This window comes from Cataglyphis hispanica, chromosome 5, assembly GCF_021464435.1.
Source record: "Cataglyphis hispanica isolate Lineage 1 chromosome 5, ULB_Chis1_1.0, whole genome shotgun sequence".
Taxonomy (NCBI): Eukaryota; Metazoa; Arthropoda; class Insecta; order Hymenoptera; family Formicidae; genus Cataglyphis; species Cataglyphis hispanica.
Genome location: NC_065958.1, coordinates 5,690,227 through 5,714,469, shown reverse-complemented (window position 1 = coordinate 5,714,469; position 24,243 = coordinate 5,690,227). Strand labels below are relative to the sequence as shown.

Here is a 24,243-nt window from a genome sequence, read left to right as displayed (position 1 = left end):
TCAAGATGATTTAGAGAAAACTGGAAATATTACAGTTTTCTTTCAAATCATACTTTATATATCCTAACTATTGTCTTTTTTTTAATATCTTCAATATTAATATCTTTAACATTAATATTTAATATCTTCCCAAAATCTATCGTTCCGTTAGACTAGAAAGATTTAAATTAAATTCGCGATACGAATGAATATTCTCGCAAAATCGCAATTTAATCTCTTTCTTCTTGCGTTGGTCGAGTCGATATATTTATTTAATATGCGGTACTACCAAGAAGTGAAAGCGTTCATACGAACGTTTCCATTTTGCTCGCGCAATTCGACGACGGCCGTGTCCTCTCTTCGAGAGAGATTTGAGCTTCGGTCGCGTTAAATAAATAAAGATAAACGCGAGTCAAGTTTCGCAGATCTGAATTTGATCGACGTGATCAATCAATTCAATTATAAGACTCGCGACTGTTTTTATCAAGTTTCCTCGAGGCGATTAACGCCCATTAAATTCGTGACGAGCGCTCGAATGAGTTTTCTGTCAGACCTTCTCTTCTTGTGGAACCGTTCCCGTGATGGATGAATCATCGATCTAACGTTCGTTAATGAGAATTCGAGAAAGCTTGGTGAAATCAATCCGGTCAGATGAAAACGAACGCATATCTCTCGCGAGCGCAAATTCATTTCCTTGCGATTAGCACACGCGGAAAAGATGCGTGAAGGATAATCGATACGCTTACTTATCGAACTGGAAAAAAGTACAAAATAATCTCTCACTCCTAAATATAAGTACGCGTGGATCTTGAGCAACCGTTTCGCGCAAGTCATATTTCCCAGACAACACGAACGTCTAAAAGACGCGAGTAAAAAAATCCAAAGAGCATTCCCGAATTTTTTCAGATTTTCTTTAGAAACTTTCTCTCAAACGTCTTTTGATCTTTCGTCTTGTTTGGGTTCTTGCTTCCGGTCAGATTGAACCAAACGATCGGACTATCGCGGGAAGAAAAGAGCTTATTTTGGGGAATATCGTGGCAACATCCTCATTTCGGAGCAACATTCGGAGAGCCAAGAATTTTTAATTAGGGACAAGTTACACCTGAGATCGAAAGCCCTTCGAATCGATATATCCTTTGCACTCTGCGGCGCGATCACGGATCGATCTCAGATTTTATATTGAATATTTTTCGTCCTTGACCTAAGTGACATGATAGTGAATTTTTTCGATGCTGGCGATGAGCGCGCCTGGATTACTTTCTTTCCTTTGATGCCGACCGACCGGCGGAATTCCTTCAGTAGTTGTAGGGCCCATATTGGGAACCGTGATAATATGGTCCTGGATACGCCGCCGGTGCCGGATATCCGGCGTACGCGTATTGCTGCTTCTGCGGATACACTAAAAAAACGAGAAAAGACATTAGATTTGATCTGACACTTTTTAATAAACGAAGAATATTGGACTTAAATTAGATTATCAAATAAACGAGGCTAATTGAATCGAAAATAATTTGAGAAAGCTATTTTAATTTCGATGCTTAACTCTTAAAGGATGGACATTTTATTATTTTTTTAAATGTATTTTTTTATGATATATATTATATATATCTTAATTTATTTAAATTTTTACTTTATTTATACTTTTGAAAAATTAATATAATTTATTGAAGAATACATTTTTATTGTTTAGATAAATTTAAATATTTACCAATTTTGAAGAAAGACGTTATACATTTGATATTGCGAAACAAGACACGTTTACCATTCGTTCTGCGTAAATTGAATTCCGACATCGATCGTTCAGTGTACGGGACTGAATACGCAAATACAGAAATTCTTTTGTGGCAAGAGGTCGATGGATGCATGGAAAATTAGGCAAGTATGTCGCTTTCGAGTGATTACTTCGATTTTAGATAATATTACCGGTTTTCCATTTGTTTTTCTTGAAAATGTCAACGATCGCACATAAACGTTCATAATTATGGGTCCAACATTTCCTAAACTCGAAGATTTAACATGAAAAACTTAATTAACGGAAAATAGAGAGAAAAATATCTTTATATTTTAAAGATTTTTTTACATATTATTTAATAGAAAAAAAAAAACATAGCGAAATGAAAATATAAATCACAAAGTTCAATATGCGAATACCTTTAAGCTAAATGCTCAAAGTTTCAAAATGGATTCGAAAAACGATGATAGATGCATCCTACAATTCGATTGATCATCCGAAGAAGAAAGTTTCCTTCAGGATTAGAGCGTGACAAAAATACTTTAATCACAATAGCACAAACAGAGCGTGAGGCGGACAAGTAAAAGTTTCGCGAGAATGAATATTGACCGTTGCCACACATTATCATTAATGCGCTTCGATAATTGATTTGCCTATTCTATCGATTAGAATCTTAATTGCATTATTATATTATTATCGATATAATTATACGGTTGCGTGATACAATAATATTTATGAAAAAAATTTATTAATAAAAGTAGCGAGATATATCTTTTGATCTGACTAAAGTATGGAAAATATTAAATTAAATAATGTTAAAATTTAATTTTATTGTTTCTCATTATACTTGCTATATGATCCTAATTGAGTCTATCTAGTCAATTATATTTAAAGCTTTCCGTAAATATAAATTTCGACTAAAATGTGAAACTTTGATGATATTAAAATGCATGTATCGAGAAAATTTAATTAATCTTAAAAAATTATTTAATTAATCGATTAGCTAACTTTCCGCGTGGCTTCACTCTTCAATTTAGCTTAGAAAATTATGCAAAGACCGACTCTAACCTCGGCATGCAATTTTTAATTAATATTTATCGAACTAGTTTTACGTGGCCTCGTTTTTCATATTTACATTCGCAGCTAATCTTTTCAAAACATTACCGATTCTAACACCGACAGGGTTAATTTTACATCATTCGAACAGAAGGGACTAATCTTCTTATATACAAGGCGTTATTGGGATCAATAAAACCTTCGGTTTGTTACAGTTAAATAAGCGATCAGATTGTTTTCATCTTGCACTATGTGTATTGTCATTCAATTAGTTCATGATTATTGTCTATGTATCTTTTGGAATCTTGAATATATTTTACAAGATTATTTGTTCGCAATTGGACTAAGTTAAAATTCTTAAAAATAATAGTTATTACGGATATATATTGTTTCTATAAATAAATATATCCATATAAATAATTGACTTAATGCGGAAATTGCGTTCATAATAATTATTATGCGTTAATACGGAAGCGCTCGATGTAAACTATTCATAATATGTTATTAAATATTTATAAAAATAGCTGAGTTTTAAAACGAGTTTAACATCGTCGCTTCCGCATTGACGCTCCTCCTTCGAGTAAATCCAGTTAGTATAATGACGAGATGATCGTTATCCTTATATCAAGGAACATGTTCCTTGCGATCAAGCCTGATGATTGTAAAAATTAAAGTTAGTAAAACAATGCACGCGGAATCCGACTACTTCTCGAGATTTTATTCGACGGAAAGTGATTATTGTAATTTTAAACAACGACCATAAATATATGACAAATGTTATGGTATTCATAGATAATAGATTATAATTTATTCGTTATATATTATAGTCTAAGTAATCAATAATATCGATGACATATTTAACAAAACTGTAGATATAATATTGAAGGAAATATTGGAATATCGATATTTATTGATATATTTCGGATTTTCCAAAAAAAAAAAAAATGAAAATCAGAAATTTTGAAATACGTAATCCCTAGATGATTAGGATAGTCGGATGCCACGTGCACTTAATGGGCGAAAGCAATAGGTGTTAAATATGTACCAGGCATGAGGTACTGCATGTTCATCGCCTCCTCGCGCATTCTCTCGCCCCTCAAGCAAATCGCCGCGGCGCTAAACAAGATCGCGCTGACCAACGACCAACCGACGCCGACCCAAGCGACCACGTACGACCAGTCGTACGAGATTAGCGAGTTGTCTTTCAGGACCTAGAGACAGTTTTTTCCCCCGTGCCGTGTCGTGCCGTGCCGTGCCGTGACGTGTCGTGTCGCGCCGGGCGTATATAACAAAGAAAAAAAAGAGATACGGGACGAGTTAGTTCGGCCGTTTCATGATTATCGTGTCACCTGGCATAATGTACTGAACGTTCTGGGCCTGTTCGCGAGCACGCTCCCTTCTCAGGCAGGATGCCGCGATCAGGAATAGCGTCATCGTGCCCAGACACGTAGCCACCCCTAGCCAGGCAAGATAAAACGACCAGTCGTACCATTGCGCCGTGTTGTCTTTTAAAACCTGCGAGTAAAATTCTCTGTAAAACACTGTGTATATAATTGCTCCTGCCACCGGCAGAATACGGTTCTTCGGATTCGATGGGGGTATTCGGATGCGACAGATCAGTCCGGTGAGCCTGAAAGAATCTTTTCGCGGTGCGAGACAAGCGAAACGCTTTTCTATATCAGTTATTTTATTTAATCAAATAGATCATTTAAGAATCTTTAAATCTACATAAGAAAATGTGTGACGTTATGCAAAAAATTAAGTATATTTTATTTTGAAAATTATATTGGAGCAATAAAATTTAATTTGCATTAAAATCTTTGCATCTTTTTCGCTTATCTCGTTTACTAATGACATATATATTTTTTTTCTGTTGACTTTTAAGCGATCATGTAAATGCAAATAATTTAAATAATTTAGGAAAACGAAATAGAACTCCGGGGCGACATAAATAATCTAAACAAATCGATATTAATATACCGTATTATTTCTAATCTTTTATTTATGATCGACATAATAGTCAACGATAAATCTTAACATTTTGACGATCTTTGCGAACATTGTTTTCATATTGATAATTTTACATAACGATAAAAAATATACTATTAAAGTAAAATTGAGAACACTTACGTTGCTCCATTTCTGATAATATTCCTCCCCGACGATTTTCTCTTTTTCATAATATTCGACGCCATGCCACAAGCCCATACCACCAGCACTCAGCAGGCCTACATCATTTAAAAATATGTATATTTCAATTATATTCTTTTTTATACAGTATAAAATTCGAAATTTTATTTTGAAAAATATACTGACAGGCGAATAACATCAGAATCGCTGTGGCCGTAATGTTCCCTGGTGATCTTCTCCAACACCCGACTACTCCCGTCCAGAATGCCGAAAATATCGCGAGAAAGCCGATCATAAATAGAGCTATCACAGATCTTCCCATATCTATGACAATAAAAAGATATTTGCATTATGTATTTTTTGCACATGCACTTACAATAGATATTTTTATGACAATCTGGCAATTATATTCTATATTTTACGATATTATACATGTGTTTACTGCCACGTTGGCTATCAGTAATCGAACTTTCCATTTGCGCTACATATAGCAACGTGACCGAATTTTAAAGTATTTATAATGTCATTTATATTTGTAAGACGTATTGTGAGACTTAACTTTTGTGATATTATATATTTGGCATTATAAAAATATGAAAAATATTTATATGATCATTTCATTAAATATATTAAGAGAAAATCTTTGACACTCGCGTATATTTATTTTATTGCGTATATATATTTATTTTTTATATTAAAATAATAAAAAATAAATTATTTTTTATATTAGAATAAACCTTTTAAAATATTGATATATGTTTGAGCAATTTATATATCTTTGTTGTTCTATAAGGAGAGTTTATAATATCGATAGAATTATTTAATTATTTCTTAAGGTATAGGTATATTGAGATCGGAGAAGAAAAAATTAATAATGCGAAAGAAAAAAGCGGTAATCAATATTAATTAATTAATAATTAATTGATTTAATTTTTAAAGCTGTGCTGATTTTTCATTGATAAAAGACAAAAAATAAAATTTATTTAATTTTGCTATACTTACGTAGTCGTGTTATTGCGTCCTCAGAAAAATCTCTCGTCTGATTTTCTTCATCGGGAATAAAATAGTCGATATTCATGCAATGCGTCTCCACAGGGCTCAAATAAGTCTCGACTGCAAACAGTGCACAAAATAAATATGATGTACAAAAAATATAAGAAATAAGTATAATCTAAAAGAAATATAAGAAAAAATTAGAAAAATTGAAGAAAAATGTGAGAGAAATTGTAAATTCTTTGGATAAAATAAGAAAAATTGCAAGAAAATTTTAGGATTGTTATACATATACGAATATTTTATGACAAGCAGGATAAGTTTTTTTTTATTAAGTTGTTAAAATAAAAAATTTTTTTATCACACACATGCACATATAACTTCTCAATCTTAAAATTTTCCATCATGATAAAATAATAGAAAATAGTGAAATTATTTGATAAAATAACATCAATCTGATATTAATGGAAAATTAAACTTTTATTACATCCTTTAATTTTTGAAACAAATTTAATATGAGACATCTTCATAATTATATACTGCTGTGAGATTCTGTACGATATCTCTTTGCTACAACAATTTCTTCCATATCATTAAATGAATTTCAAAGATAAATTAAATATCACACACATAAAACATATCCTTCGTTTAGCCTCCTTATATACGGAGGATGTCCGAAGGATCCTTGAAGAAATGCATTCACTAGATACCTTCGGGATTGTATATATGTCGTTGTATGAGGAATTATTGTTGGGATTTATCTCAATACTACAAGATCCCACAGCCCAGTCGTGTCTCGAAAAACATGCGACCCAGAATGCAGTTGGCGCAGTGTGCGGTATGCTTTTACCTGTACCCGTACATGGGCTCGCATGTGCGAGCGCATACTCGGTCTTTCGTCGGTCTTGCAACGGTACTCTTTTAGCGAATCCTAATCCGCGAAATGCCACTTTCGAAAGACGTATCGCGCGGAGGAAAGAGTTGTCGTAAAGTAGCCATGCTTTCACGATCTCTTCTTGGTGAATGGATATCTGATTGGCGAGCCGGGACAAGCAATATCTGCTATCTCGAGACGTTTTTGCGATATTTAATTTCTCGTAAAAGCTTATTATCGCTAATGACACTCAGATGAAACATGATCTCTTGAAGTGAAATTAAATTTTTGAAATTTGACGTAAAGATTCGAAATGAAAGCAGGATGACGTCTAAATTAAATTAAATTTCCGATTAAATATTTCTCTTTTTTACACAATCTATATTTCAGCAATAAATTTATTTATTTAATCTTTCCTTGACAATTATAGTCCAGTTTTTATTTTATTCTTTGATTGCAATTGAATGAAAATCATTCACTGACAAAAAATCATCGGAATTAATAAATAGACAGGAAGATATTTTCCGACTTTACATATCCGATCGAAATATTTTTGCAATGAAACAAACGTATCGTTTGAAATATTTTGCGATTTAAATGACGGACGACGGCTACGCGGCCGTTTTCTCGACCCTCTTCGAATCTAGTTTCGCCTAAACGAGGCGTCATGCCAAGATCATTGACTCGCGCCTAACTGTACACGCGTTATATGCTCTTCGCCATTCCGGAAGAGGAGCCTTTAACGTCGGTGGTGAGCAACCGCGCGGTAAGCCCTCCTCGTACCTTTTTCGATGTGCCACGCGAGTGATATCAAAAAGCAGAAGCATAAAAGTCACTGGACCGGTCGTTGACTGGTTTCTTCAAATTTTTCGCGCGTTCACTCGCGACCGTATGCATGACCTCGATTTTCGCTAGCCCATGACATGGTGTACAAAAGTGTGATAAAATTATCCGCAAAAATCCCACGTGATAAAATATTATTTCAAGGATATCTGACGGTTGTATCTCCAAGAATTGTCGGATTGATTTCGAAGTTGATCTGTACAGAGAATATTCCAGAATCACCGAACATTGTTTTAGTAACAGATTCTTCACAGATTCTTCACTTTTGTTATTAAAAAGGGCAATCGATAATTTTGAAACATTCTATGTAGTCGGGAGATAAATATGGAATATATATTGTTGATATTATATTTATATTGTCATTTCATTGAATATCAACAGGGAATTATAATAAGATAGTATTAAATAATATTATAGAGAAATTAATGAAAAGAAGAAAAAATTTCTTTGATATATTAAAATTTTTATTTCTAAGATACGTTTACGTTAGTTCCATTACGATAGTATTCTTCTTTGCTTTATTTTGCATATTACACATCGATCAGCGGTGAGCTTAAATTTTTGCTCAGCGCGAAGATAAGCTCGATCACGTGCGCCTAATAAATCGAAGCCACCGGAAGCGGATCGCCGGAAGAAAACGGCACGCCGAAACCGATAAGGCGTTGTCGGTCGACAAACGGTATTGCGGTGATACGAGCGACGCATCGATTATTTCGATTGTTTTCCGGCCGAATGACACGAGAAACAATGTGGTCGAGAGCCTTCTCTCCGCTCCACCCGGACAATTTCTTCGCTTCGGTATCGACCGACCGATAGAATCGATTCTCACCGATCCGGCCTCGATACGCTCGACTTTTCTCGCTGTTTCCTCTGGTCCCACGATCCCCCCGAACAGATACACATACTAGCCTGAGTGTATTTTCGTTAACGCGATCCCGGTGAGAAAGCATTGTCTCCATACTTTCAGCATCCACCGTTCGATCCTTCATGTTATCTGAATTAGATCGTCTACTCTACGATCGTTAAGACTAGGGTATCGTCTATTACGATTAATTAATCTTGTACATACTAATTTAGCTCTTTCACGAAAATAAATACCGATATATGGAGTAATGAGAGCAGTTACTTTGATTTGTCAAACTAATGAGAATGAAACGAATAATTTATTTAGCTATCGGAATGCTATTACTGCTACGAGCAAGAAAGCAATTGATGCTGCGATCTTGACATTTTTTCGCTTCGGGTGATTTTGGGACAGCTATTTCATCTGTCAGCCGCAATTTTTAGCGGATAGATTTCAAATACACATCTTGGTATATACGTCAAATATTTATCTAGCTACATTCCCATCCATGGTATATGACATCAATGCGCGTTTCTCTTCGTTTTATTTATCAATAACATATTATTTACTCAATAGAGCAATTTGTTCAATAGAGTCAATTTTAACCGATTTTATCTCGTGAAACGAATCTGCCTTGTAACAAGCGACATCGACACACTTTCCTCGCGTTTTATCTTGGAATTTTACAAACGCTATCCGTTTGATTTGCCGCTTCCTCTTTACGACTGGTTCACTATTGTGCGAATAACAATGGATTTTATATGAGACGCCTAATGTATGCACGACCCGCATCTACTACAGTCGGTGCTTTACCATGGACACGTTTTCACTTTATAGCGCGGCGCAGCGTTTTCCCTTCCCGCTCGAAGAATGCGCAATCTGAAACTTCCGGGAGAACTGGAATCACCTGTACCGGATTTACACGAAAAGAATTCACACACACAACATATATAAAAAAAATATATATATATATATATATTTTTTTTTTCTATTAACCTTCAATTACTGTCGCGAATCAAAGTGCTGTGTAGTGCTTTTAGAAAGTTAAGGAATCTTAATTTCGCGACTAGTATCGTAAAGAGTAGCATGTAATACAATTGCAATTTAAAAAATTAATTTGAGAATGAGTCTAAAACGAAAGTTGTTGTTTAGTTAATTTACGAGAAACCAAGAAATGAATTTATATTGCTTTGTGTTTTATACATTTCTTATTAAAGCGTGATTTAAAATTAGCTCTTATATACACGTTGCATCATTCTAGATTTCCTACCTGCCGTTCTTCGCGTATACACGCGCCGCACGCATACATACATTTACACACATACATAGAGATGTTAGACTTAGTATTTATGATATTTTTTGCTTACCCGGATCAATTGTACAATTCGATCGTACGCAACGCGCATCTCCGCAACGCTGGCGCTCGCATAATAATTTCGAATTATTATGTTGCTGTATGAGCATTACGTAATCATCGAGGCATGCAAAAGTCGATTTCGCGATTTGCGTGACGTAAAAAAATGACATCATATCGCGCATGTCGACATTGTTCCGGATTATAGAATTCTCACGTACGTATGCATTGGAGGAAACAATAGAATCTATATGACACATTACTTATATCATAATCGTGTGATTTTAAAGATGACTTTATCCATAGCTCAATTATCTCTTTCTTTATTTAAGGAGGTAGAATTTGGAGAAAAAACGAAAGAATATATAAACTCTAATTAAAAACGGATATTGGAGGAATTGATTCTTAAAGACCAATTTAGGCAGACAATTTTAATACCTTAATTAGCTTTGACCTAGATTCGTATCGGAATCCACTTAATCGGCATATACTTCCTGATGAAGATTGGAGCCATTATGTGAAATTAAGCTTATAATCGGATTAATAGCATTTATTATGGATTTAATTATATTTATTCCATAATCCTGTATCATCACATTGGATTACATGTAACTACATTTGATTACGTATCATTTTGTAGTTGCATGTGATTCTTAATTAGATTTATCGTTTATATAAAGATATAAATGTCACTCATTTTCTGTATATTATTGATGTAAAACATCGATACGTTACTGATTATTAATAGAGGACATGTGTCATTATGGTAGAAAGTCTCTAGTATATAGGAAAGGCGTTCCAAACCATAAAGCGTTACGATACGAAATCACGCATGATGCGAAGTAGGATCTTATCATATCCTTGTGCGTAATTGAAGTATGCGTGTACGTAATCTTTTTCATTAAATGCCAGATTTAATTATAACTTAAATTGATATAGTACATCGCACCTTCTTTTAAAAAAATGACACTTCTTGAAAAGAACTATTTTTCTATCTGTACATTATATATATTATAATATATATTTTAAAGCTTCGGAATATTAAAAAAAAAAATATTTAAAATATTTAAAAAGAATTTCTATCTTTCAACAAAGACCCTTTACATTTCAAAGAAAAGATTTTTTGAAACAATTATCATAAAGATGAATTTATATTCATATTTGATTATTTGAGGAAAAAAAAACCCATTCTCTTTTCTCGCAATCAATTCGGATACGGCTTGTGTTTATGATACGCAGGCGATCGGCCGATCGATCGATCGGCACGTCGACTATTTCGCAACGACCGCGATCGCAACGGTCCACTTACGAGGTGTACTCTAAAAAAAAAAAAATTACCCAGCAATTCTCGAGCCAGAGAAGTCTTGTCGTCCATTAAGTAATTTAAAATGAAGATTCTCGCGGTTGAAATCGATAGAAAAACTTCGCATAAATTGGTTTTGCTCGAAGATATTTCATATTCATTATTTTTTTTTTTCATATTGTTATTTAAGTATTTCGTTCGAAATGTTGTCTGGAAAATAATGCGGTTGGCAAGCTTTTTTGTATTATAACCAACTAACGGATGTAGCCGATACTCGGAAAACCAATGTATATGTTATTGAAAAATGGTATCGATTTTTTTGATAAAATTTCCTATTCGACAAATTTATCATTTTTAAATAATATTTTGCTTTTTATTTAAAAAATTTTTTTTTTACTTTTTTTTTTACAAAATAGAGATAATTTTCATAAATGTCTCTTTGTATATATTTTTTACTCAAATTTTGGAAACATTTGCTTCGACAGATAAAAAAGAAAGCATTCGCTGTATTTCATTCATACGTAGTATGCTAATATTGGTCACACAAACACATAATGCTGAATTATTCACGGTAACGGATCTTAGGATGAGAAAGCGCCGCGATGCACCGGAGCTATTGAGAGAAAATGCACCTTTCTCCAAAGATTGTGCGCGCGTTTGTGCGGTCGATTATAAACTGTTAACCTATTACGTGGGATCGGATAACCTACGACATTACGAGATCGTAATGTAGAAAGTTTCCTAAAGGCCGCGTAAGGAAGTGTCACTGAACATCGAACCCCAAAGAATTTGTCGATTTTGCAGTGCAAATATTATGCCAAATATTACTCAAAGACGAAAAATTGAGTCGCAATAATTATTTACAATGTTCATTATTTAACATATTTATGCACATATATTTATTCTATCATATATTATAAAAATAATAATGTCGATAATTACATGTGATAAGTAGAAAGACCTACCTACAACTGTCAAATCTTTTTTTTCTTTTTTTTTTTTTAAATTATTCTGTAAATGCTAGATAGCAGAAAAAAATGGTGTTGATTTTAATAAGAAATAATTAAAACAAGCTTGATAAGGATAAATATAGCTGCAAAGTTAAATAATATCGGAAGTATTTAGCACGCGGATTATGGATTTCATCTTGAAATCTTTTCGAAATAACAAGTCTAATCGTATTTTTTTATTAATTAATCTATACAATTGTTTAATTACTAAATGATCTATTTCGAAATTTTTATCTTACCTGTCGGTGGTCTTTCTTTGGGATAACATATCCTAAATAGACCCTGAGTCCTCGTGTAATAATAATATTTCTTGTTCATTTGCTCCACCAAGTGGCTCTGCTCGGCATGCTTGCTCGCGTATTGCTGTAACAGGAAGAAGAATATTCGTTGAATAGACAGATACCAAGGATAACAAAAGAGATTTAAAGTTGTGAAATGTCAATGTTATTAGCGATGATAAAGTGAAAGGGCAAGAACAAAATCGCGACGAATAATTCGTCTTAATGGAGAGAGCTACTATTGTGTATGTACGTATTTTCGAATGCAGATGAAGTATGCGCTCTTCCTTTCGCGAAAATGTTATTATCGTTAGAAAGTAAGAATATCGTGTTCTCTCGCGATATAACATCTGTCAGAATCTCTCTCGTATTTTTAGTGAAAGGGACGCCACATGCTCATTTAACTACATTTTACTACATTCAATTCAGAGACGGCTAAAAACCCATTACAAGCAACTCTGCTTTCTTAAGTCCTATGTATCGAATTCTAAATTCAATTTATTGACGCGAAACTTTATTTTGAAGCTTAGCCCCAAAAAATTGTACAATAGCGAAAAATTGACAATTAATGATAAATGAATCCCTTGATGTTTAAATCCTTGATCCTTTTTCCTGTCAATTCAAGATTAGAGAAGTCGATCAGTAATTATCAAAAAATTGATATAATTATACAAATTATTATATAGAGCGTATATATAACACTCGCATAAATTTACAATCGCGATAAAGAATTACCGACTTCTGTGTACGATGGATGAAATTACAAGTAGAGAAAACGATTTCGTCCTCGCTTTACTTTACGTTGTGAAGCATCGATATTTCGCGAGGAGCTCGCCCATGAAGCCTATATAAAAACCATAGAGAGCGTTTATTCATGCGTGTCGATACAAGTTCCGTGTACTTATGTTCGTGGATGTATTTCGCATACCGTCCTCGAAATTTGATGCAATTTCATATCGTATAGGACATGTATCGATCTCGTCCGGCAGCGATCAACGATATAATCTCGGATTGTCCTCGGAATCAACGCCACGGCGATTGTTACGATCTATTTTCTAGAAAGTTCTTCTTCGATTTCCCGATTCAACGTCTGGTAGAAAGTATAATAATACACCACGCTACGCGGGAAATCTTAACGCATGAATCGCTACCGTGCCGACGACGGAAAGGAACGACGTTTTCCACGCGTGCTCGTTCTTTTTGCATACACACACGTCGCGTTTCCCACGAAACATTTCGCTCGATCCACTGTTCGCCGATCGCTGATAAAATGTATACAATGCGAAAGAAAGAGTTCTCTTTCGAAACTCGATTCGTTTTCGCAGACGATATTAATATCTTCGCATTTCTCTCTTATATTCATCTCTTTGCAATTTCTCCTTGAGCGATTTATTTGTTTATTTGTTTTTTACAGAGTTAATTTACGATCAGGTTCTTACTTTCTAATTTTTTTTTTATTTACTTAAAAATTATTGGAAATTGAAAAATATCATGCAAAATAAAATCGATACATATAATTGAATTTTATCGTTTTCAAAATTTGAACGATAGATGTAAATGCTTTGTGCGAGAAATATATTCTTGTTGCGTTTGTCAATAACAACGTGATGATCAATGGTGTTTGAGAAATTCCATCGCCTACGTTCTTTCTCGATTACCAACTAATAATCGTACGAGCATGACGCTGATGCAAACTCTAACAGGTTAACCTTGACGAACACCCATGCGTTCCGAATAGTTCTTTTGAAAGAATGCGCAAGGTGAATGATGCATATATTCAGCAGAATACTTTCATTGATACAGTTAAAATAGTATTTTATGATATATTTTTATTTATAATAAAATAAATAAATAAAATAAATTTTATTTATAATAAAAAAATCTTATATCAATATTGTTGACTTAATTGGCAAAAGTTATTATATGCAAAACACGAGAAGAGAGAACAAAAGAAACTTTAGTTAACATACTTTATTACTATTTATAATTATAGTTGCATTTATAATCGTCTAGTGGCTACAATTATCATTATGAATGTGAATACAAATATATTGTTCAAAATGCATGCATTGAGATTAAAGAATTTGTTGTAAAAAAATCAAAAGAAATATTCAATGAAATAAATATAGAGATACAGCGAGAAATCTTGCAATATTGATATTTTAAAGAAACGAGAATATTAATAATTTTGAAGAACTATGTGATATCGTTCGAGGAGAGAGAGTTCTTCGCGCGGAAATTTCTACGAGCAACAGGTGTTTGTTTGAAGATGCAATACGTGAATCCTCTCGTGACAGTACGTATCGAGAGTTATTATCATTTGTCGCTCGCGAGAAAAGGGGAAAAAAAAGGAGGATACCGACAAATCTCTCAGTTTTGTCTAGGCCATTCTGCTTTCACGTTGTTATTTCACCATTGCTTGCCTCAAGCGCGGAAACATCGTCAAGCCCGGCTGATTTCTTTGACATAGAAAGGAAAACTCGCCGTGAAGCTCAATGGAGATAATTATATTATCTCCATTACATTATTGATAACAGAATGAGAAATCGTACGTCTCTCATATCTCTTTTGGAAATTATTTTTGTACTTCCTAAATTACAATTTTGTTGAAAATATCGCAAAATTTCTCATTCTATCACGTGTATCTTTTTTTTTTTCAATTCCATTACAACTGGTTCCTTAATCTCATTATAAGCATTATATGAATTTCTAATTTACTGCATCACGGTTATGCAATATTATATATATTTGTATTACGATTTTGCATTCGCAAAACAAAGTGATAATTGTAGCAATTAAAAGATTGTGCAAAATATTTATAAATGCTTGCGGAAATAAGGGAAATAACTTTCACCTATATCTTGTCATTCTTGATACTGGAAGAATTATTATTATATTATATATTTTAGAAGTATATATTATTTTATCAATCTTGGTGTAATTTATCGGCGTTATCGTTTCGATTATGAATTTATTCATATTAAAATGTTTCAAGGAGATTTTTTTGTCTCGTTTGCTCGCAACAAGATATTTAGCTAACGAACCGTTTTGTATTATATATGGCAACTTTCATTTAAATTTTTCATCGATCTCTTCTAGCTCGTTGACCTCTCACAACCCACGATCGTTTTTCTAACACTGCGCGCGATTTACGATTGCATCATTTCGTCATCTGAATAATCTATCATCGTGCAATAATCATTTAAGGGAACTGATCGTGAATAATGCGGGTTTATGGAGGCACCGTTTTCATTTGAATAACAATTGATGTAATTTAGCCCATTTTGAGATATATACTTAAGGACTTTCCGCATTAATTTGTCACGTCAAAGGGTGAAACACGACTCGATTGTTCAATTGGCAAATACAATTCTGCGCAGTTTTGCATATTTGTCAATGTCTTAACATTTATGCTAATCGAGTGCTTAAGTCTGCAATTTATAAATTTTTATTTCTAAATGTATAAAACACATATAAATATTTTTTTCGTATTTATTTCTCATGCAATAATGCTATGTATATGGTTTAATTAATTTTAAAGTTATTTTATGAATTTATTTTTTACTAATCACATACGCAATGTAACAAATGTAAAGTTTGATAGAATTTAGAGCTAATTAATATAATTTAATATTGTATTTAGGTAGATATTTGAAGGTAAATTATTTATTCTAAAATTGAAATATTTCATTAATAAGTATTTTATTATCTCTCTTTCTCTGTTTTTTTTTTTTTTATACTAGTATTCTTTTATTGGAGGTTGTATACTAATCAATTTTGATTGACACTTAACAGTTGCATAACTATTGTCTCTGCCAAATGCGATCAATGTGACAGCTGTCATATTGGTTGATACATTTTATACTTCCTAATACATTTATCTTGTTACATAAATCTTATACGCTATGTCCTTTACATCACGATAAAAGTCAATGTTTTCTCAAATATCAAAAAAGAAAATGTATATGTACATATATATATATATATATATATATAATAATAAAACTTAGTATCATAAATAAATTAGGATATCAAATATATAGATGTTGCATTTTCGCTCGATGATAAAAAAGTATGCTGACTATAAGATTCACCGATGATTTTTATCAATAGACATTGGGCAGAACGGGTAGAGAATATTCATGCAATACTCGAGTTTCTCCGGAACGTTTCGTATACGAAGCCGCATTACGCCATTCAAAATCTTTAAAACGCATCGCGCGGATTGCGAATCGCAACCTTGAAAAGTTTTTCGACACAAGACGATCGCTTTAATTCATTAATACAATTTACAGGCTCATCCCGATTTATGTGAACGATCAAGAAATAAACAATTTGTATTCACTGAATAAATTACGACTGACGTAACACTTGACAAAATTTCGTTAATGATAATAATTTCCATGATTTTCTAACTTGATAACGCTTGTGTTTGTGTTACTTTATATTTAAATACTTAAATTATTGAAATATGTTTGCTCGCTTTTTTTGATCGAGTGATTAAATATCCTAAAATTCGATTTATAAAATCTATTTATATTTTAGAACATTAAAATGAATTTAACTGCGCGCATTCCTTTCTTCGCGCACCCAGCTCGCCACGTCACTGGCTCTCGAATGAAAGTACAGTTGACTATACTTGATAAATATAATACCACGTTGCGTGTAACGCGCTACTGTGCACACACGATAACTGCTAAACAGACTCCTTTATGCCGACGAATAGACAAGGATACGCGAACGATGTAATCAATCCAATTGAGCCGTCTTGCCGCCAGGATTTTACATGCATCGCGATTTAATTAAGCACGCGCGCTCATTATAAATAATTTAGTATTAAAATGGCAAGGCGAAAATTATAGTGATCATATTAGAATTGTAAGTTAAAAGGAGCTGAAGAAAATATAAGGTTTTTTCAGATGCGCGAGATAAAATAAAAAATATATTTAATCTCCCAAATTTTCTTTCTTCTCAATTGGACGTAATAATGTCCTAAAGAATCATTTTCTCTCTAAAACCAGTTTTATTATCTGTAACCTTTTCAAGAAAAATATTTCTATTAAAATTTCTGTATACCGGTCGTATTAATTAGTTATCTCTCCCTTTCATACGGCAGCTTATTCTTCCTCTTCCTACTTTCGAATATTAAAAGTTTTTTCTTAGTAACATGTCTTTTGTGAAAAGAGGTAATCTCTATAGTGTATCTTATTACATCTAATGGGACAAATGGGACATTGAAACCGTTAAAACTTGTTAAGAACAAGTCCCTATCTTTTGCTTCAAGATTGTTCTTTAGAGAACTGCTGTATTTAAGTCTCCTTAACCTAATAATCGTCGGTTTGTCTTCAATCTCATCTTTATTGATGGGATTCATTAATATCAGGAATTTACACGCGCTCTTCCCGTTAATCGGCGATGCATACTCGCCGAGGTCTCGCAACGTCTATACAATTATCACCTTGCGTCCTACTCGCAATTGCATATTTTAAATACAGATAATTGAAAATAATCATTCAAATACCGTTTATCGTTCAAATAAAATTGTATTTGAAATTATTTACTTATTATATTTTTTTAGTGTTCGTTGAGATAATATAAAGGCATATTTAAAGCGTAATAATTAAGATAATTTTTTAGAAAAATTATCGGAGAAATTTTTATTTGAATCAATATTCAAACTTGTATTGATCATTTCAAATATTATTTTAAATATTATATAACAAAAAAAAATTAGAAAAGAATTTATATATATATATATAAATTCTTTTCTAATTTTTTGTTATATAATATTTAAAATAATATTTGAAATGATCAATACAAGTTTGAATATTGATTCAAATAAAATTTCTCCGATAATTTTCTAAAAATTATCTTAATTATTATGTATTTATATTATCTTAACGAACACTAAAAAAAGCATTTATATATATATATAATTAAATATATAAATAATCTAATATATATAATTATTATATTTCACATTAATCATTTATAGATCAAGAAATGGAAAAGAGAAACGTAGTTTTCTCTTAAATATCTTTATTTTCCAGTTTAAACACTATGTTTATTCAAATATTATTCTTTACTCATCTCTGCTCACAGACATTCGAGTGCACGCATTTGCTCACACCTTATGCGTACGACATAACTGTACACGCGGTTCTCCCCCGACAACCTGTCTCTATCCTAAGCGAGGAGGCGAGGTAACTGGCTGATTGTTGAGGATTCGCAATGCGTGCGCGTCCGTCAAGGATAAAAGGCGCGAAAATAACAGAGCGTAGTACACACGTTAGGCGGCGATGCACTTCGCGCTTCTTCGCGAATCGCGGCGCGAGATCCTTTCGGATGTAGCGTGGCTGATCCGTCGAAGTGGATTAGTGGGTCTTCTCCGCATGCCGACTCTAAGCGAAATGGTCGAGTCACGCAAAAGCAAAAAAAAAAAAAAAGATCAATATATAAATTACAAATTAAAACTGAGCTGAAATCATTAAAAGAAAGCAAAAGATTTTTAACAGAGAGATTATTATTGAAAGCTACTTTTCTTTTTTAGAGCGCGAGTTTATAGAGTTAATAGGATTATGATAAAATGCTAAGGAAAAAAACAGTTTGCTAAAATATTAAAATTTTTTAAAAATATTGCGCGGAATTCTTTTTATAAAAATAAATCTCTGGACAAACCTATCACGCGTGCTGTCCATTTATGTAGGTTTGAGTCGTGCAAAAGTGTATGCATTAGACGAATGTTAAATGCAAGACTTGAACCATGTGCTGAGAATGGGCGCGGCTCGGAATGTCGATCGCGTTCTGAACGAGAATCATTCGGGACGAGAGATGGCGAGAGATCGAGACATAAGCGTAAGGAGAGGAGAAGAGATGAGAGGATCTCAACAGTCGAGAGAAAGAGAAAAGCGCAAAGAGGAACGGGATATTTGTGAAATGAGATTCCGCTAACAACGAGATAATCCGATTTAATCAGCGGCAGATTCAACTGCTTGGAATAACGACTTCGCAGTAACTTCAAACACACGAGATATAAATGATGATGTTTTTCTTTGTAGTAAATAAAATATCGCAAAATATTCTGCTTCCATCGCGGATCGATCGCTAATGGTGAAATCATTGACGGAGTTTCTGTTGTAACGATTATGTTGAGAATAATAATATCTACATATGCTTAAATCACATGTAGATTGTCTACATGCTTATGATATCCGTACATTTCATATTGTTTGTAAATATGTTATTTGCATTATTGCGTGAAGAGAGAGAGAGAGAGAGAGAGAGAGAGAGAGAGAGAGAGAGAGAGAGAATTAGAGATAGTTACATCAATATGTTTTATGTGCGGCGAACTGCACCTGCGTTTTAAATTGTCAAGTCGTAACGTAACTCGCACGCGATACCAATCGATTAATTTAAAATACTTCCTGTGACATCATAAATTCTAGATTAAATATTATTAATTGTTGTGGAAAAATAAAATTAAAAAAAATCCCCGAATCAGCTGTTTCAAACGTATCACATCCGGAACACATGAGCATTGAAGTATCTTAAATCTTAAACTCTCATTTCGAAAGAATTTATCGCGAAAAAAAAACCTGCTTACAATTAGCATACAAAAGAAGCGTAGTCATTCTTTAAATAAATACGGAGTTGGCTGCATACATTACTTATGTGGTGTAACAATAAACTTTACCATCGCACTATTTTTTCAATAGTCGCAATCATCTAAAACTCGACTGTCCATAATTTATCGCATTAAATATTTGAAATACTCATTTAACTTGATATTTATTTAAAAAAAAAAACTATCCGTTTTCTTATCTCCATAATTCTCTTCTTAACATAAACTTAAGCATTCAAGGATCTGTAATGATATTAATTAACATTTTTCATTAAGAAAAATTAAATAAGAATTTGAATTGAATATTTCTCTAGTATTCGCTGGTATGTCTTTTCTCTTCTCTACACAAATACCAAAGACATCCTTTCGAATGGATTCCATGAAAAGTTTACGAAAACAACATCCGTTCGACTTTCAGTAATTCTAGAGAGTAAATTTTCTTTGACACGCACATTCATTCACAACAAGACAACGGAAGTCAGAAAGAATTTCATTTCCTATCTTCCCCTTCTCAAGGAAAAATGCATTTTGTTTCAAACTAAATAGATTACGTAATCTCTCCGTCGATTAATATTTTTTTTCACAGTATTACTATAATTATATAATAGTAAATTAATTTTTACTCCACTTTTGCGCACGCAATCGTCAACTAGTCAATCGTAATATCCTGTGTATTTTAATTCTTAGGAAAATCCTATAGACTAATTTTTATATTTCTTTCTTTATATATTACAAATTACTAGCGTCTCTAAAAAGTAAATGCAAATTATTTTTTTGTGATATACACATTATTTATTTATATTACAATTGCCCTAAAATTTCCGATTTTTAGAGATGAAATTATTTTGTAAAAAGAAATAAAAATATGAGATTCTACACTATAGCTTATAAATTGCATTTAAGTATGGATTTAATCTTTATATTAGATACACTTAAATAATCGCTTATTTTGATGTGCATCTGTATTTTAAATAGCTTTGCAGTTTAAATGAATTGTGATTACTTTAAACTTTGATAATAGTAATAATAATAATATGCATACTATAATGAGAACAATAATTCTATAATAGTAAATATCCGTTGTGTGATCATAAATAAAATTATTATGATTAAAGATATTACCATGTAATATAATTACGCGTTACTAAACGAGCACAAAAATATTATATTATTAATAAAAATAAGAAGGAGAATTAGAAAAAAATAAACTTTGCGTATAAATTGAAAAACTACAGCTACATCATCACAGTCAAGTCTCGTCATAGCATTCTGTGTTCTTCGTATCTTTAAGAACGATGTTTTGCACAGGAAGTAGAAAAAAATTAAATTTACCAGCATGCTAGTTGATGACAGCTTCAGTCCTCGGGAATAATGAGATCCGGATGTGATCTAACTTCGGACAGGAAGATGTCCATTTTCATAAATAATCGAAGCCTTCATCGAACGGACTATCCGTGTGCGTAGTGGGAGTTTAATCAAAATTTGAATAAGCGCTGCGCTGAGAGTACAAAAATAGAGGCACGTTTCGGCGACTGAATCGAATTAGCTTTAACAACGACGCTGATGACGTTCCACGACGGGCACGTGGAACATCATCAGAAGATTTCGTCATCGCTTTTGCAATCCATTTAAATTTTTTCAATGCATTTCAAACTACGTACGTACGTTAATGCAACACGAAATCCTGTTATACACGAGCATATGGGAGATAACAATTTCCATTGTAATTTCTTCCCAGAAAAGATCCTGCAAGATACACACAGAACGTCCCAAAAAGTCACGCATAATCTGTCTTGGAATTTTTCACGAAGCAAGAATTTTATATTGGATATAATTTTTTTTTTTTTTTAATTTTATTTTTATAAAATCTCGAAAATGTCACGCACATTCCTAACACAAAGATCTGCTCTGCTTAGAAAGCTGCATATTTTAATAGTTTTCCAAACTTGTCTTTTTTTCTCCCTGACTATACATCTGTTTCGAATCTAAATAATGCAGAAAAGCTAGAACGGATTTCATTTTGGATAGTTCTGACTGCAATGCAATGATTAATATGTCTTAAATTTGGAGAAATGCATGGTCGTAATAAAAGAACTTTAGCAAAAGATAAAAACAAAATAATTTTGCTTTTTTTAGAAAAATATGGAGAGCAAAAGCATATTGTATATAGAATATGCTTTATTCTATATAGAATATGTTTTAGAAACTTGTGTCATGCATATTTTTTTTTTCTTATATTTTAAGTTCAACAAAGACACACAAACTATTATAAAATAACTATATTTTTACCAAAGTATTTGTTATGACAAGTAATGAATATCTTTTTTATTTAGATATTTTCAAAATACAAAATATTTCTTAATCTCTTTTTATAATATTATTTCTACGAACTTTAGCTTTAAAATTAATCCATAGTTTTATTTGATCTTATATTTTTTTTAATGACAATATGAGAAAAAATAACAATACAACTTTCGGTTTAACTAATGTTTATGCGAGAACATAAATAATCTCGTATGTAAATAAACACTTGAACTTGAAGCCCGTATTTTTATCAATGTTTAAAAAAACATTTTCCGTAAATAAATAGCAAAATAATAAATCTACATCACACACACACACACACACACATTCGTACTATACGAATGATTGTCGTACCCTTCAATTTTCGTATCACACCCTTGGCACGCTGTACTTCTCTCAAATATCAAACATCGCTACAAACCTGGATCTGGGCGCGCTTGACCTCGGTATAGAGCCAGTTGTCCGTGGAAAAGGCGATCGCCAGAAGGGCAGTGGCGATGATACCGGTTATGGTGGCGAGGGACAGCGTCACCGCGGAGCACGGCATCTTGGTATTTTATCTCTGATGTCTCTCCTTCTTCCTTGCGTCTTCCGTTACCTTCACCTCACACTCACCGCGCAACTTACGTGGTTACTACCGTTTACGTGGGCATTCGCGCACGGGGAAAGAAGAGTTGCCACGAAGCGTTACCGCACGGCTTTTGGATCAGGAGGAGAGCTGGACCGCGAGCGCGTTGGAGATTTTGGAGAACGCGACAAGCGCCGATCCCGCAAGAAATTCACCGCGACTCGAAGGAAGAAATTATGAGGGAGTCGATCGACCTGTTTGACTCCGGAATCTCGGTATATGCGACGAGTCCTTCAGGATACGTGCTCCGCCGCGATGCACATCACATCACCATTCCTCTCGCAACGGCAACGACACTAACGGCTCGATTCGCCTCGAAGGAAAGCCAGCCGAGAGCCGGCCGAGAGAGCAAGGAGAGAGAACCGGACCCCAGGTGGGGACGGACCCGTAGCCTCGGGCAGGTATATTACCTGCGTTTTACTCGCAGCGGTGCTCAACGCGCGCGCCCTGCACCTGACGCCAAGTTTGAAGAAGCGGTGGCGATCTCTTAATTCGGAAAAAAGATCCGCTATCTTTTCGCAGAAATTCCTGATACTTGACCCGAGACTCCGCGATACCGACGATCATTTCATAATTTGTTGCAAAAGTGTTATTATCCAGCGACTGAAACGAGATTTAAGACTAAGATATATTAAATTTTTTCGATGCCACGATGCTTATAAATGATCACATTTACTTATAATGATATAAAATAAATCTATGGTCGCAGCGTATCGAGAATTGAATTCTTCAAAGTTATTTCTTCTCCACAGACTTGTAGATATTTTTTTATAACGTGTAATGTGGACCACATGTTTTGATAACGCTAATGTAGAAACAATATGTGAATTTCAATATCAATACGTATTTATATATATATCCACGCGACATTTATTGTCGCCCGTATATCTATGAAAACCCGTTTGGATACGGTCGAAGTAAAAGCTTAGGAAAGTTGTTCTACGAAATGAGAACAGTTTCTTCGAGACTGTGTACCTGCCGTCTATTCGAATCGCTCCTGCCTCGTCCTTATAGTGAGCGCGATCCCACCACCCCGTGAGATAAAGTTAGCGTAAAAGTCGAGGAAAAGCATAGAATTCCTTGCATTCTGTGAACTCTTGGATCGCTTATGATTTCGCAGGGTGTCGCTGCTGAATTCTTTCAAGAAGCGTTGCTCTTTGCTTTCGCAGACGCTATGTATTTCCTAAAAGAAATCCGACGACTTATCCCGATTTATGGAAAATAACTTCATCATGAAATGTAATAATATTAAGAAAATTAGTATATATATAAATATATATTATATTTATCAAAT

At 33.4% G+C, this 24,243-nt stretch overlaps 2 protein-coding genes across 4 annotated transcripts in view; one reads left to right on the top strand and one right to left on the bottom strand.

The window, feature by feature from the left end:
• Nucleotides 1-24,243, top strand: part of LOC126849481 (protein C10) — a 32,904-nt gene that overhangs the window by 4,838 nt on the left and 3,823 nt on the right. The gene's annotated exons all lie outside the window — the stretch shown is intronic.
• LOC126849473 (uncharacterized) lies at nt 97-23,619 on the bottom strand. 2 transcript variants are annotated; one of them, XM_050591336.1, is made up of 7 exons: nt 22,743-23,619; nt 12,358-12,481; nt 5,900-6,010; nt 5,084-5,221; nt 4,898-4,995; nt 3,813-3,978; nt 97-1,378 (listed from the first exon to the last, which is right to left on the bottom strand). In XM_050591336.1, exons 1-7 carry the CDS (start codon nt 22,866-22,868, stop codon nt 1,275-1,277), a joined length of 867 nt encoding a protein of 288 aa, XP_050447293.1. In that variant the 5' UTR covers nt 22,869-23,619; the 3' UTR covers nt 97-1,274. The 2 variants fall into 2 exon arrangements, with proteins under 2 accessions (XP_050447293.1, XP_050447292.1); XM_050591335.1 differs by lacking the exon at nt 3,813-3,978 and adding an exon at nt 4,117-4,282 and having other exon boundaries at nt 22,743-23,570.

Excerpts from the sequence above, each read along its gene's own strand:
- LOC126849473 (XM_050591336.1), bottom strand. The coding sequence starts at position 22,868 with ATGCCGTGCTCCGCGGTGACGCTGTCCCTCGCCACCATAACCGGTATC. Across the intron at positions 4,996-5,083 it reads GATTCTGATGTTATTCGCCT|GCCTGCTGAGTGCTGGTGGT; the intron begins GTCAGTATATTT and ends TAAATGATGTAG. Across the intron at positions 1,379-3,812 it reads CATGCAGTACCTCATGCCTG|TGTATCCGCAGAAGCAGCAA; the intron begins GTACATATTTAA and ends TCGTTTTTTTAG.